General features: G+C 41.0%; 1 protein-coding gene and 1 long non-coding RNA gene across 3 annotated transcripts; both read right to left on the bottom strand.

Annotated features, from left to right (window-relative positions):
• Window positions 1-8,307: 8,307 nt before the first annotated feature.
• LOC148861934 (uncharacterized) lies at window positions 8,308-14,196 on the bottom strand. Of its 2 annotated transcripts, XM_088986767.1 has the most exons (4): window positions 13,940-14,193; window positions 13,517-13,575; window positions 9,264-10,933; window positions 8,308-8,794 (listed from the first exon to the last, which is right to left on the bottom strand). In XM_088986767.1, exons 2-4 carry the CDS (start codon window positions 13,567-13,569, stop codon window positions 8,427-8,429), a joined length of 2,091 nt encoding a protein of 696 aa, XP_088842893.1. In that variant the 5' UTR covers window positions 13,570-13,575; window positions 13,940-14,193; the 3' UTR covers window positions 8,308-8,426. The 2 variants fall into 2 exon arrangements, with proteins under 2 accessions (XP_088842893.1, XP_088842894.1); XM_088986768.1 differs by lacking the exon at window positions 13,517-13,575 and having other exon boundaries at window positions 13,940-14,196.
• LOC148861935 (uncharacterized) lies at window positions 11,639-12,436 on the bottom strand. The gene is made up of 2 exons (XR_016113434.1): window positions 12,266-12,436; window positions 11,639-12,116 (listed from the first exon to the last, which is right to left on the bottom strand). It is a non-coding gene; the product is annotated as an uncharacterized LOC148861935 (long non-coding RNA).
• Window positions 14,197-15,300: the final 1,104 nt, after the last annotated feature.

The following is a 15,300-nucleotide window of genomic DNA, read 5'->3' as shown; positions in this document are numbered from 1 at the left end:
TTCGGCAAGAGGAGAATATTTGCACAACACTTTTCGAACAAAAAAAAGTACTTCATTGCTAAAACAAACAAGAGAGAAAAAACAAACAAAAAACACAAATGAGCTCACAAGCCCAAAAGTCAATCTTCCTCGCCTTCAGAAGAGACTTCGACAACACCTGAAGGACTCGCTTCATCTTCGGAATCCGCATCGTCATCAGTTGTGGCAGCCAACTCCTCAGTAGTGCGCAAGGTGGTTATGGCACTGATATCGAGGTCGGGGTATGTGTTCCTTATCATCCATCGACTCAACTTGAAACCCTGTCTGTACGAGCCCACCATCATGCCGTCAAAGTGTGACGAGGTGATATAATCCTCAACGACTTTCACCTTCGCCTCCTCAACGGCCTGAGAAAAGATCTGCGTCTTCTCCCTAATGTCTTCCTGAAGGTACTCGACCTGGTGCTCCAGGTCCAACTTCAGATCGGCCATATGCCTCACCACCATTTAGTCCTCTTTGTCCCTCTGAGACCTCGATAGCTCAGCCCGCGCAGCACGAGAAGCCGCCTCGACAGCTTTTGCCCGTTTCAAGCGTCTCTCCGCCTGGATCTCTAAGGCATGGATAGAGGAGTTCACCTGCCAGAACGAGGACAAATCGGCTCGGCAAAGAAAAAAAAACCCACTCCGACTTACCACCATGGCGTGAGTTGTAGCTCGAGCACCTATGAGATTGGAAGGGAGATCGGCCCACTGCGCGACCTCCTCAGGACAAGTGGTGGCCTTGCTTTTCCGGAGAGCGTAGCCTGACGTCAGCACACTCCCAATCCCACCGTGGCTCCCCGAGACCGAAGGCGCAGCTCGGGTATAGGCAGAATCAGCATAGTGAGCCCTAGCATAGGGAACCCCTGCTGCCTCCTAAACTAAAGGGGGCACCTTGGGTTCCCCAGGAGGCTTCATCCTCAGTACCTCAGGCTCCACCACCCGGGAAGGATCGGCGTGAACTCGCTTAGCAGCTCGCTTCTTCCGCTTCATGCCAGCAAACAAGTTCGCATCTCGAGTCTTGTCTGCCTCCATAACACATGCAAAAAGGAGCTCGACGTCAGAAGACGGGAATAAAAGCAGAAACAAATATCTTTATCTGAGCAAGAAACCTACCCAAACTCAGACTGGCTTGAATGAGTTTATCCTCCGTCAGATAGGCTTCGCATTTTAGCCCAAGCCAGGCCCAGTCCTGGAGGCCCTTCACTGTGTCTTCATCTAAAACAACACCGGGATCAGGAGCGGCCAAACCCCACTCAGTAGGAAACGGCTACCCCGTAGCACTTTGAACCACGAAGTAGTCCCGCTTCCACGCTAGGACCTTGTTTGGGAGATCGTGTAAGAGCTTGAAGCTCGGGCGAGGTGACAAGTAGTATGCCCTCCTACGCTCGAGCAAGGGACCCACTTGTTTCTTAAGCATGAGAATAACAGAGAAAATTTCTAAGTCCAAAGGAAGGTAGTGCTCACAGCAAAGGGAGATAGTCCCGACAAGGTTGCGGATAGAGTTCGGGTGAAGCTGACCTATAGTGACGCCAAAGTGATTCATAACCTCGACGATTAGGGGATAGAAGGGAAGGTGCTGCCCGACAACAAGCTGCTCCCAGAATATCACGATCTCATCCAGACCATGCTCCCAAGGAAAGTCACCCGAGGGTAAAAAGTAAGTATACTCCTCGTATAGGTTGTACTGGACGATAAGGGACCAAAGACCTTCGGACGTCATAGTAGAGGGTTCGAACTTATCTGGCACCCTACCTTGGCGAGAGGTGGATGCCAAACTACCCGAGGTGACTCGGCCTACGGGCTCAAACTCGAGCTCTTCCTCGAGCTCTACCTCGGGCCCCGCCTCGGACTCACTAAGACTGTCGGGGGTAGAATATCGGTTCTGACCCCCCTAGAGGGCTATCCATGCTACTAAAACTAGATATCAAAAACAAAGAAGTCTGAGGACTCACCAGGAAAAGCTATCGAACTACGGACGAGTGGCCAAACTACGGACAAGTGATGCGAGCTGGCCGGCTTGGACGCGAGCTCAAGGAACAAACGCTGAAGGATAATAGAGGAAAGTGACTGGGGATCCCCCCACTATTTAAAGCCACTGTATCCGTGCATCAACGACCAAGATCGAAACCATCCAACGGCTCCCCGCAAAGTCAATTGCGCACTCCCCGAAGAAAAGACACTTCGGCGCGCACATTCAAAAATTTGAAATTGTTTGGCGTGCATGTTCAAAATTTTGAAAAATTCAAAAATCGTTTGCGCGCGTGAGCCACACGCAGCCCAGGACCGATCCCTGGTCGAGCCAAGCCAACCCAGGTTGAGCCGAGAACACAAGCAGACCGGACCAGAAAAGTTCCTGATCAAGGCCAAAAATGTCCCAAGGCAAATCCACCTGTCATCCCGTGAACTCCTCACGCCAGGTCAAGACCCCGAGCATGGGGAGTAGGGGGCAATTGGTGGAGGAAGATTTGACCCAACCCCTTGGCCATGCGACACGTCGGAGCAACCGAAAGTGACCTGGCAGAAGCGCCATCTCGGCACGGCAGCAGGCCCACAAACCCGAGCTCCGAACTAAGGAGTCCCGAGCTCCCTCGAGGAACCTACAACCCGAGCTCCGAGCTAAAGAGTCCCGAGCTCCGAGCTAATGATTCCCGAGCTCCCCAAGGAGGAACCCGAACTCTCCCTTCGAGGTCCTAAGCCTTGCTAGGAGCACAAAAGGAAAAAAAAAAAAACCCAAACTGCCCACCCAGGGGTAGTTTGGGCCATACTTCTATCCGAACTCAAGACTTCACCTCGAACACCACTTTGGCTCCAAAGTCGCCTGACTGAACAACCGTACCTGACGCCCAGGAGACCGTACACGGAGGTGGCACATTTGACTGATTAGGGGACCGGCACATGACAGTCGCCATCCAACGGCCGCCTGCCCCGCCATCCCAGACGGACAGAGGCGGCCCTAGCAACTAGCAATGGAGGTTATGACACCCGAACTGACAACTGACAGTGGAGATTATGACACCCGAACTGGCAATTGGTAGAGGAAGTGACCCGATCTGGCACAGGTAATGATGCCCGAATTGGCAGAGGCATGGAAGTGAGCGTACAGGGTGATTATAAAAGGCCCCCATCTCACATAGAAGAGGTATGTGATTCTTGCATTTTTTGGTCTTAGAATTCCTCATTTCCCTTGCCTTCTGAAGAACACTAACTTGAGCTTCGGAGTGTTTCAAACGGGTTCCTCCCCGGAAGTCTCCATTTCCTTACTTATTTCAGGCACCTTTGATCTCGTCAGAAGTGAGGTAACTGGCAGCTAGGACAGACCGGATTGCGCATCATCAAAATCCATGAAGAGAAATGCAGAATTTTGGAGCAACACAAGTCACGGGAAAATCTCAATACTGACCTTAAACACAGTTCATAGCAAGCAACTTAGGCACAAGTTTTGGTTCTGCTCACACCAATGGCGCACATGGGCTGCATGCTTCATTCAAGCAACATAGCATCTGTTCAAAAGAAGGAAGGATGCGGTTGAGCTTAAGTCTCGGGAGAGTCCTGAGAACGCCTCGCCTGCCCCAGCTTTTGAACGAACTATCCCGGTCGAACGGCTGCCGATGGACTCGATCGACGATGATGTGACAGTGGGCTTGCCAGTAAGAATGGTATCGAGACAGAAAGACAGAGAAAAAAAAAACTAGAAATAGCTCAAGCACGATCGCGATTGAGTCAAGAATTGCAAGAAGACAACTGGATCAAGAATCGTTGAGTAGAGAGACAACTGGATCATAATTTTCTTGCCTTTCCAAACGCCACAAATAGATAAATCCACTTTCAACCTCTGCAGACAAATAAATCCACCTTCAACCAAGCCTAAAGCCATAACTCTTCCAGCGGCAATGGTGCCATAATGCCGATTTTCACAAGGACATTCGGATCCAAAAAGAAAGATAGAGAGAGACTGTGGTTTTAGCAAGCTGGAGATCGTTTGAGTGAGACCAGGGGAGATCAAGAACCGTTGAGCAAGCATCGATTGCGGTTGTGATAGGAATTGCAGCCTGATCAAGATTTGCAGAGAGGAAACAAGAAAAGTCGGTGAACGGCTAGATCAAGAATCACTGGACAGAATAAGCATAGCTCGATCAAGGTCTACCGAACTCAGACCAAATCAAAATTTGCAGAAGAGAAACAAGAAACGCAGAGGAAGCAAGGAGATGCGGATCGCAGCTCTGATACCATGATACAAAAGAGCAAAGAAGATAAGTGGGAAAATAATATTTCTTGAATTCAATAGGTTACAACCTATTTATAATAAAGCTAAGGATACAACCAGAAAACAAGTCGGCAACCTAAATTGGAATACAAAAAGGAAAGAAAAAATATGTACAGTAATTGGAGTGGAACTATATCTCCTAGAATTAAGGGGATAAAGATAGATACAATACTAAAACTGATGGAATACGCTAACACCCCAAAAGAGTATCAGGTCAGCATAAGAGGTGACATACCTCCGCTGACTTGACCATGGCCTAGTTAGCAGCGTACGACGTGACTGGCGACTTCACGAGTGGGTTATCATCTTCGACTCTTCTTGGCTCACATCGCCATGTTAATGGAGTTGAACCCCGTCCTACCCATTTCGAAGGCAAATAGATAAGCATTATCGCTTTACGTAGAGTTTGCTTTCGGGCGTGAAAACATGTTTGAACCAAATGGGCAGATGATCTTGGATGTGCTACATGAAACCCATGGTAAGTTGCACCTATATAAAAGTGCCCCATTCTTCAAGAAAGGTACACACGATTTAGCTTTCACAACTCTTAAGCTCTCTTGCATTCTAACTCTTCAAAACAATATTTTCGAACTGTCGTTGACCCGGATGGTCAAACCGTTCGGCCCAAGAATCATCGAGGCAACCGATTCCGTTTTACCCCAAACTCGGTTTTGATAAAAAAAACCGTTGAAAAAGTCAATAACCCATCGACCTGGGTGGTCAAATTGTCAACCCGTTGACCCATTCAACCATTTTGACCATTTTATTTTTATTTGTTTTTTCAATTTGTTTGTTAGAACAGGTCGTCTATTCGAATTGGACGGTCAGACCATCGACCCAAAAACCGGTGGCCAAAATGATTCAATTTCTGAGTCGTTTTTCAAAATGTTGCTTCAAAACACTCTTCGCTAACTTAAGCATGAAAGTGCCTACCCCAGATAAAGCAACCAAACACTCTATATTATTTTCTTGCAACTCACCGAGGCGGCCTCACCAGCCCAACATCCAATCTGTCTGCCAGTAGAGAGCATTAGATCGTGCAACATCAATGAGTTGTTTACTATTCCCCTGAAAACATTTGGATGTACCTGTTTTGTTCAGCTTCTCGGTCCCCATCACTCCAAGTTCGAACCCAAGGCCTCCAAATGCATCTTTCTTGGTTATGCACAAACTCAAAAGGGTTATTGCTGCTATGATCATGTCTTAGGGAAGAAGTTTGTATCCATGGATGTCACTTTCTTTGAGGAGACACCTACTATTCTCGGGTCTCTCTTCAGGGGGAGAGTAGTGAGTGTGGGGATTTGGGTCATTTTCTTCAGGGGGGAGTACAGTGAGGGCATGGTTAATACTTTTGGGGTTGTTCCTTTACCTATTCCATTGGGTGATGAGGGCTGCAGTAGCGAGGGTGGTCAAGGGGATCAGGAGTTGAGAGTCTATCACAGGCGATGCAGGCAGGTTGATTCCAGTCATCTGCAGTCCCGGCCAGCTCCAACCTCTTCTGCGGCTCCAAGTCTAGATATTACAGTCCCAGGGCCCATAGAGACTCCTTCCATTGTTGCCACTTCACCCCCTGCAGATGACCTTGACCTTCCCATTGCCATCCATAAAGGAAAACGGCATTGCACCACATCTACAGCCCACTGCACCTATCTCACTTTCGTTGCTAATGTCCCTATTCCAAGAGCAGTGCAAGAAGCCCTATCAGTCCCGGAGTGGAGAGGTGCAATGCAAGTTGAAATGGATGCCCTGTTGAAAAATAATACCTGGGATCTAGTTGATTTACTCAAAGGAAAGAAACCAGTTGGATGTAGATGGGTATTTACTGTGAAGCACAATGCGGATGGTTCCATTGAGAGGTACAAAGCTCGGCTAGTTGCAAAAGGGTTCACTTAGACTTATGGTATAGATTACTTGGAGACATTTGCCCCGGTTGTCAAGATGACCACCATTCAAGTTCTATTATCTCTTGCAGCAAGTCACACTTGGCCTTTGTACCAAATGGACGTTAAAAATGCCTTTCTGAATGGGGACTTGCAGGAAGAGGTTTACATGCTGTTGCCTCCTGGATTCTATGATACAGAAGCAGGTAAGAAGGTCTGCCGGCTCAATAAGGCATTGTATGGTTTGAAGCAGTCACCTAGAGCTTGGTTCGACAGATTCAGACTAGCCATTGGGAAGTTCAGTTATGTATAGGCCCAGTCAGATCATACACTGTTCATCAAGAGGGTGGAGTCCTCTCTGACACTACTTGTAGTATATGTTGATGATATTGTGGTGAAAGGAAATGACAGCCATGAGATTGAGTCCCTCAAATAGCTCATTCATCAAGAGTTTGAGGTGAAAGATCTGGGTGCACTACGGTATTTTTTGGGTACTGAGGTTGCTAGATCTAAACAGGGGATCTTTGTCTCTCAGAGGAAATATGTTCTATATCTGTTGGCTAAAACTAGAAAGTTAGGTGTCAAACTTGCAGATACACCCATTGAATAGAACCACAGGATTAGTGCAGAGAGTGGGGAGCCTCTTGAAGACAAGGTTATGTTTCAGCGATTAGTGGGAAAGCTCCTATATCTATGTCTCACTCGGCCAGATATCAGTTATGCAATTAGTGTTGTCAGTCAGTATATGCATTCTCCTAGAACCACGCACCTTCTAGCAGCAAAAAGAATATTAACATACTTGAAGAGATGCCCAGGTAGAGGTATACTGTTCAAGAACAATGGCCACATGAAAGTGGAGGTCTATACAGATGCTGATTGGGCTGTGAGTGTTGATGACAAAAGGTCTACCTCTAGATATTGTGCTCTTGTGGGAGGTAACCTGGTCTCTTGGAGGAGTAAGAAACAGAGTATTGTCTCCCGATCTAGTGCTGAAACTAAATACAGGTCAATGGCTAACAGAGTGGCTGAGATCACTACTTGAGGAGTTGGGTATTGAGTATGAGAAGCCTCTGATGTTGTATTGTGATAATCAAGCGGCTATTAATATAGCACACAACCCGGTGCAGCATGACATAACTAAACATATTGAAGTTGATCAATATTTTGTACGAGAGAATGTCTCATCACAAGAAGTGTGTCTCCCGTACATCACCTCCCACATGCAACTAACAGATATCCTCACCAAAGTTGTACCACGGAAGAAGCTAGAAGTGGATCTTTTCAAGTTGGGAATGATAAACATTTATTCCCAACTTGATGGGGAGTGTCGAGAACACTGATGTGGGTCCCACAACTACAGTCCCACTGTGTTCGTAAGGTAGAAGGTGTTCTAGTCTTCCTAGGGTTAGTTGTTGGTCATTTAGTTGTTTCAGTTATTATTTGTTTCAGTCTTATTTTGCTCTATTTGTTATGTAAAGAATAAGGGCAGATCTATCATTTCCATGTAATGAGCATAACCTATAAATATTAAATAAAGTGGCGGTGGCAAAACATTAAGCTTCTGTTCCTCCTTTCAACTCTTGTGTTCTACTACTCTTTCCTCCCTCTTTCTCCTCTCCTCTCTATACATTTTTTCCTTATTTTCGAACCTGAAATCCATTAGGGTTCAAGACTGATAACAGTCCTGAACGTCTACTAATTGCATATTTGCAATGTAAACTAGCTGTTCCTATGGAAAATGAACATTTCAAAAATATAGAAAACACACGAGAAAATTGCAGGGATAGAGTCCAACATGTAGTTCATTAGCTGCTAATTGTTATATGGAACAATTAGAATATGATTCTACACGTTGTTGCAATTCTAGTTCGAGATTAGAGAAGCTTAATTATTTACATGGCAATGACAAACTTGCCATAGGTAAATAAATTTCACAAAAAGTTCTGGGCTGCTTCATCTCTAAAGAAACACAACATGAGGAAGAAAGCCCTAAAATTTGCTGAGCATAGACAAACGTATAAACAGATAGGTATCATCTCTTGTTTCCTAATAGACAAGAAAACATATTCCTCTGGAAAGGATGACTGGATATGAGAGTATATATTAGGTATCCTGGAGTGAGCTACCAATCTTGATGGTGAAATTGAGTGAAGATGCTGAATTTCTATATTATCTAAACAATTAGCAAGCCTAAAGTACAACAAATGTACAACAACGTGCAATCATGATTGAATTCCTTTTCCTTTTTTTTTTTTCACCAGTTTATTCATAAGTTGAAGGGCTACTTCTGCAGTCAAAGGGAAGGTTTTCTAGCCATGAATCATCCAAGAGGAGGAATGATGATTCAGACTCCGTTGGCCATTCAGAACTAACATCTATTTCATCATATATAATAGGTCTACATTTTCCATCCCTATTTTGCCGGATAGCCTGTAAGCGGAGATTGCAGTGCACAAAAACAAAATCATTGAACTTCTCCTGCTCCATTCTGTTGCGTTTCTTGGCATGTTTATTCTCAAAGGTGCTCCAGTTCCATCTGCACCAGTGAGAGCTACAAGGTTGGCTTAGTATCCGTATTGCAACTCTCTGCAATGTAGGGACCTCATAACCATATCCTGCCCACCAATCACCTATGGACAAGAAGAAGTCAGTTGGCATACAGACAGTTCTTTATGATTTCTAGAAGATTCTATTAAATGAGAAATACTCTCTAGTCAAATACAACCAAAAGATGATATCCACCTCTTTCCAACATGTAGTATAGTTCAAAGGGTAGGCCAGAAGAAAATATTTGAAAGTCAACGCCACTGGGGTCTATAGACCCTTCTGGGCATATCACCACTTGTCCCCTGACCCTTGAATGCCATGGATCAGAGGATACTAATATCCAGTGTTCAGCATAGATATCTTTCATATAGTCCTATATAGTGGGCTTATGGAAGAAAGATTATCAAAAGAAAGGAAAGCGGGGAGGGGGGGCATATAGAAGGAAACCATCAAATTCTGGCATTTTCACCCTGACATCAGCCCCTTACAGGATACTAGTCATAGCTCGATACAACAAACAAAACCTAGAAAGCGGAGATTAGTAGTATATACCTGGAGCATTCAATGTCCTACCCATGATTGCAAACTCACTGCCAAGAGCACCATGTGCATTTAGATATACAGGATGTTCCTTAGTGAATTCAATCTTATCTTTATCCTCAGGAAGCATCTTCATCATGGCTTCTTGAAACCCATTCCTCATCTTTATGTCAACCTTAAAATTTGGATTGTACGTAATAGAAGGATTAAGATAAGCTGCAGCTGCATGTAATGGAGAATGAAGCTGCATATTCCATCTCCTGTCAATTATGTCCCAAATTGGCATATATTTCTCTTCAATCCCTTTATAATACATTCTAATAGAAATCTTTGCCCTTTCCATGAACTCATATATATAACCCATGGCAGGCATATCACCATCTACAATCCTCAAAACTTTAACGAGGGGCTCTGAGATATTCACAGCTTCATGTGCTGACTTCCAAAATCTATCTAAATGCAATAATGACTTAATAGCTTGTGCATCAGGTCGTCTACTATATACAGATGATAACCATTCAGTATGGGAGAACATGTGCTTCAAATTGTCCTCCTGAATTACAATGGATCTCAAGGAAAGGAAATTTGTTACAAATCTAGTTATTCTTGGCCTGATCAATTCCATTCCACCAGTGAACTTTCTCATCATATTCAAAATCCATGCATGGCTATATATGTACCTTGCAATAGCCAATGCCTCTTCCAATACTGTGCTCACCCATTCCTGCTTACTGATGTCCTCAAGCATCTTGTCAATACAATATGAAGCGCAAGGAGACCAGAATAATGAATTGTACTTGGTCATGAGAAGTCTTCCTGCATAAACATAACTAGCTGCACTATCTGTTATTACTTGAACAACATTTTCCACACCAACGTCTAAAACAACTGACTCAAGCAACTCAAATAAGAAATGAGCATCATCTGCATGGCCTGATACATCAACTGACTTAAGAAACAATGTCCCTTTAGGACATGTAACTGAAAATACAACAAACGATTTGTTCCTACCATCTGACCAACAATCAGACAAGATTGTGCAACCTGTTTCTTTCCAGTCATCTCTAAATCTCTTGTAATTATCATTTATTTCACCTTTCACCTTTTCCAAGAGAGTGGATCTCAATTTTTCATAGCTCGGGGCTTTATAACCTACACCACACTCTGCTATAGCATCCACCATTGCCTGATAATGCATGGACTTAGTAGCACTAAATGGAATAGAGTTATGGAAGAAAAATAGTGCTATCTTTTTATCAGCATCATCTTGCTTTTGCTTCTGAGCATCATCAACCATTGGTTGTGCACTTGGTGAGGGACGAGGAAATAACAAAGATGGGCAAGTGCTACCTCGTTGTCCACTAGATGCAGGGTTAGGATGGAAACCACCACTAGCAGAGGAGCTATTTTGTAGACCATTGGCTGCCCGATCTACTTTTAGCTTTTTGGGATTCTTCTGTTTCTTTGGAGTGTTTAATATGCTAAGAATGAATTCCCTCACTTCATTTGGGACCTCTGTGCAGGGAACTATGTCTTTATTCTTGATTTGAGCCAAATGAAATTTCATACGGTAAACCCCACCACTGAATTCACGCTGACAATAATTACATCTGACCTTTTGTCTTGTTGCATCAACCAAAACACAGTGCTCCCAGCAGGCATCTCTTCCTCTTACCATAGTTCTGAGATAAGTAGCAAGTTTAGCAAGATCCTTTTTACTTTACCCACCCACCCACCCCCAATAAAAATAATAATAATAAAGCAGAAAAAGATAACTCTCAAGAAAAGGAGAAAAATAAAAGAAAAGCATAAATAAGTTCATGATATCTTTACATTTATTTACAAATTATAATCTTGTTGCCGATTTCAAGATTTTAAATTAGTCCTTTTAACTTAACCAGAGAAACAAATTGCAATTAAAAATAAAGATACGAAACATCATAAGGGGCCAATGCTTGATGTAATGGTAAAATCTCAGGAAGACAAGCATAAGAACTTAAGCTTGAATTTGAGATCATCCACTTTGCACAAAATAAAAAAATGCTGAAGATTAGATCTATATCCAGTCCACCCCTCCCAAGATCCCAGATAGTCAGGACCAACATTGAGTAATGACCTTTTTAGATATGAGACATCATAATAGGGTTTATAAGATGATAATAACGATGAAGGTAAAAAAGTATTTATAACAATAATTAAAACAACAACATGAAAAGTTTTAAGATATGTTTATAACATGATATCAAATCGAGCAATTATGCATAGAACATATAGACTAATAAAAGAAACACAGAGGGGGGAATTATAATTCTCATATCAATTTCAGCGTAGAAGGGGGGAAAGGTAAGTTTCACCAAAATGCACCAGAAATAAAGAAGAAATAATAATAGACGAAGTATTTCTTTTATTTATAACAGCCAACTTTATCAATATGTTACAAAGAACGTGGAATACATACAAAGATAAAGTGCCAAGCACCCCCAATATCCCCAGGTAGCCTCATCTACCACCCCTTTATTTATACAAAACTGTGTAGCAGGTTCCCCATTTGTCACCCCATCCCCTTCCAGATACAATTGTGCCCTGTTAACCCCTTCTTTGGCTAAAGCATCTACCAAACAGTTTGCTTCTCTTGGTGTCCATTTAAAGTGAGCTCTTAGTTCCAGAGACAGCTTCCTTACTTCCCTCAAGATGCATCTGCCAAACATGGTCCTTGTTTTTTTTTTTTTTTTGACAAGCAGCCTAAAGTAATACATGAATCACCTTTCCACCAGCATATCTCTGAGATCGGAGATTTGCCTAGCTTTAAATTTTGGTGTAAGGCAAGCAATTCAGCCTTTAGTGAGTCTCCTTGATCTATAGGTCCTGAAAAAAAATGCCAAGATCACCCAATTATGATCCCTAAACACCCTGCCAATTCTGGATATTCCTTGATTCTGTACACTAGTCAATTAAATTTAGTTTAATTTGATACATATTCTGAGGCTTCCAAGAATAAGATATTACTGTCCTACCTAGCTGTAGACTTAGCTACACAAGACCATCCCCTCACCATAGCATTCTTGGAGAGAAGATAAAAATAAACAATGTTTTGACCCAGCATACCATCACTTATTAATATGTTTTCTATTACAGTCTCCTTAGAGTAGTATTCTTCCTTGAAAATCCTTCCATTTATTTCCTCCCTAACAGCCCAAACAACAAAATGAAGTATTGTTAACACAAATAAAATAATATCGACTAATACTATCAATAACTGAAGTGCATTATGAAAACTTGAAAAATTTTATGTAATAACAAGCCTAGTAAAATCAACATAACCAACCAAACCAAAATACAGCCAAATTAGTCATGATATTCTTTTTTTAAATATTCCTGGCATTGATGTCAAAGATACCGTTTGAAGCCTCCCTAATTCAATTGCTAATCACTCACAATTACTTTGATAATGAAAAGGGATAGCTTATAAGTTTATCAATGTTGGTTATACATCTTTCGAGCAGCACTAGTGGTAATTCATAGCAACGGGTATAGGATGTTCTGAAATCAAACCTTTGATGAGCAGATCTATGGTAAGATGGGCTCAAATCTGAGATAGGTAAATGAAAAAGAGAAAATAGATAGCATTTTCAAATCTAGAATACTTAGAAGATTACTAATAATTTGATAATTAAGCCACCAAAATTTCTATACAACTAGAATATTAAGAAAGGACATTTTCCTAGAGGAAAAAAAGAAGCAATAGCAATACAACATGCAGCAAAGAATAGTTTAAGCAAAGAGAAAAAAATGGCCATTATCCAATGTTGGCCCCAGCTATCTAGGGTCTTGGGTGGGGTAGACTGGATACAGACCTAACCTTTGGCTTTCTTTTTTTTTTTTTTTTTCTGTTGCTAAAAAAAGGCACTGTAAGCATCTTCTAAATGAATTGCATAACTAATTTATATCCAACTAACCGAACAAAATCACTAACTTTTACATGAATTAGAGCGAACGAGTATAGCCAATAAATCAACTCAATCATAAGTCCTCCCAAGTAGATAGTCACTTTAAGCTGGTTAATACATCTAAAAGAGCAATTGATGCTAGAAATTGCCCAAGTTTTGAAAGCCAGAGCCAAATCTCCAAAGCAATTATAAACACAACCAGAAACACAGATTCCATTTTCCATTTTCAAAAATGTAGGTTGGACCTGGTTTATATCCATTATTTTCATCCCATAAGCTCAAAATGTAGATAACAAAACCAAACAGAAAATATTCAACCTGTCACTTGCATCCGTCGGCCCAAGGCACAGCTCCGCAACCAAGAATTCCATTAACGTCTGAACCCAGTTTGAACCCATATTTCTCAATACTCGAATTACAGTTCAATTTAACACAGGAATAGCTCAGAACCAATAAAGCAAATTCTTTGGCCAATTTAAAGTAAGCAACCAGTTTTTTATTCAAGCATCACCAGATGTAAAAGACGGGAACCAAGCACAAAAACTGAATCAGAACAAATATCTCAACTAGATAAGCTGTTATTTTAACTTCGAGTGATAACCTCTTAAAATTTTCGGAAGAAGAAAGCTAGGGAATTTTTAACACTTGAGCGATCTTAAAGGGCGAAAGGCCCAACAAATTAATTAAGGAGAAATTGACTTATGAGAGAAAGAGAGAAAGGGGGAGGGAGAGATACACTACCCGGTCAGAGAGGGATCTGCCGCGTCTGAAGCACCGTTGCTTTTGTTGTTTACAGATAACGACCGAGAGGACAGTGAAAAGAGAAGAACCAGAGAATCGTGGAAGAGGAAGGGTACGACCGAGAGACGAGGGGGGGGAACCGAGGAAATGAAAAACCACGGCGATAATTTCTAGTAATCGCGAGGCCGACAACCCGAGGAGCTGAGCGTCGAATTCGCCCTTTTCCTTTCACCATTTCACGTGTTGGTTCCCACGCTAAACTTCCTGTGACCTTGACATCCAATGAAATGCGAATACACCGGCCGTCGTACAAAGCAAAAAATTCGCCTGTTTAATCCAATCGCACATTTGGAAGATCTCATCGAACCTGTGAAACAAATGCGAGATGTTGTACGGCTGGATTGCTTGCAGAAAAATCACTTTATCCATCTCTCTCTTTTATATTTATGAGGCATCTGGTGAAAATATATGTTGCTGACAAAAAAAAAAAAACAAAGGAAAAATAATAGTTCAGCAAAAAAACAATGAAAAAATTAATATATATAATAGAAAATGGATCCGTGAGCAAATGGAATCTATTCGCAACCCACGTGAGAATTTACAACCCAATAATTACATTAATTAATGGATAATTAATGTAATCTACTGATTATGTCAGTAATTACAGTAATTAATGGATAATTAATAGAATCTACTGATTATTACAGTAATTACTGTATTTTAATAATTATTGATTATTATAGTAATTTAATAAATATAATTAGTGATTATAATTAATAATTACTGTTATTATAAACATTGTTAATTACTAGATATTTACTTTAAAATTATAAACACTGTTAATAAATTACTGATTATTACAATAATTTAATAAATATATAATTAGATATTATAATTAATAATTACTGTTATTATAAATATTGCTAATAAATAGATACCTACTTTAATTTTACTTTAAATTAAAATTAATTGTTATTAATAAATATTGATAATAAATTTAGTAATTATTGTTATATTAAAAATAATTAAAAATATTATTAAAAGTATTGTTATTGATTACTTAATAAAATATTATAATTACTGACTATTACTGATAAATAATGCTATTTTAATTTAATTTTGGTAATTATCAATTTAATAAATATTGTTAATAAATCCTATTCATAAATTTAATATTTATTGTTATATTAAAAATAACTGAATAATATTATTAAAACTACCATTAATGATTATTTAATTAAATAGTATAGTTACTTACTGTTATTGATAAATGTTGTTAATAACATTCTGACAATTGATGGTTTGACCATTTGATTCGAACAAATGACTCGTTCTGACAACAAAAATTACAAGCAAAAAAT

Source organism: Nelumbo lutea, chromosome 4, assembly GCF_056320005.1.
Source record: "Nelumbo lutea isolate HS-2025 chromosome 4, American lotus-T2T, whole genome shotgun sequence".
NCBI classification, from domain to species: Eukaryota; Viridiplantae; Streptophyta; class Magnoliopsida; order Proteales; family Nelumbonaceae; genus Nelumbo; species Nelumbo lutea.
Note: the sequence above shows the minus strand (reverse complement) of the source record. Positions and strands in the feature narration are given on the sequence as shown.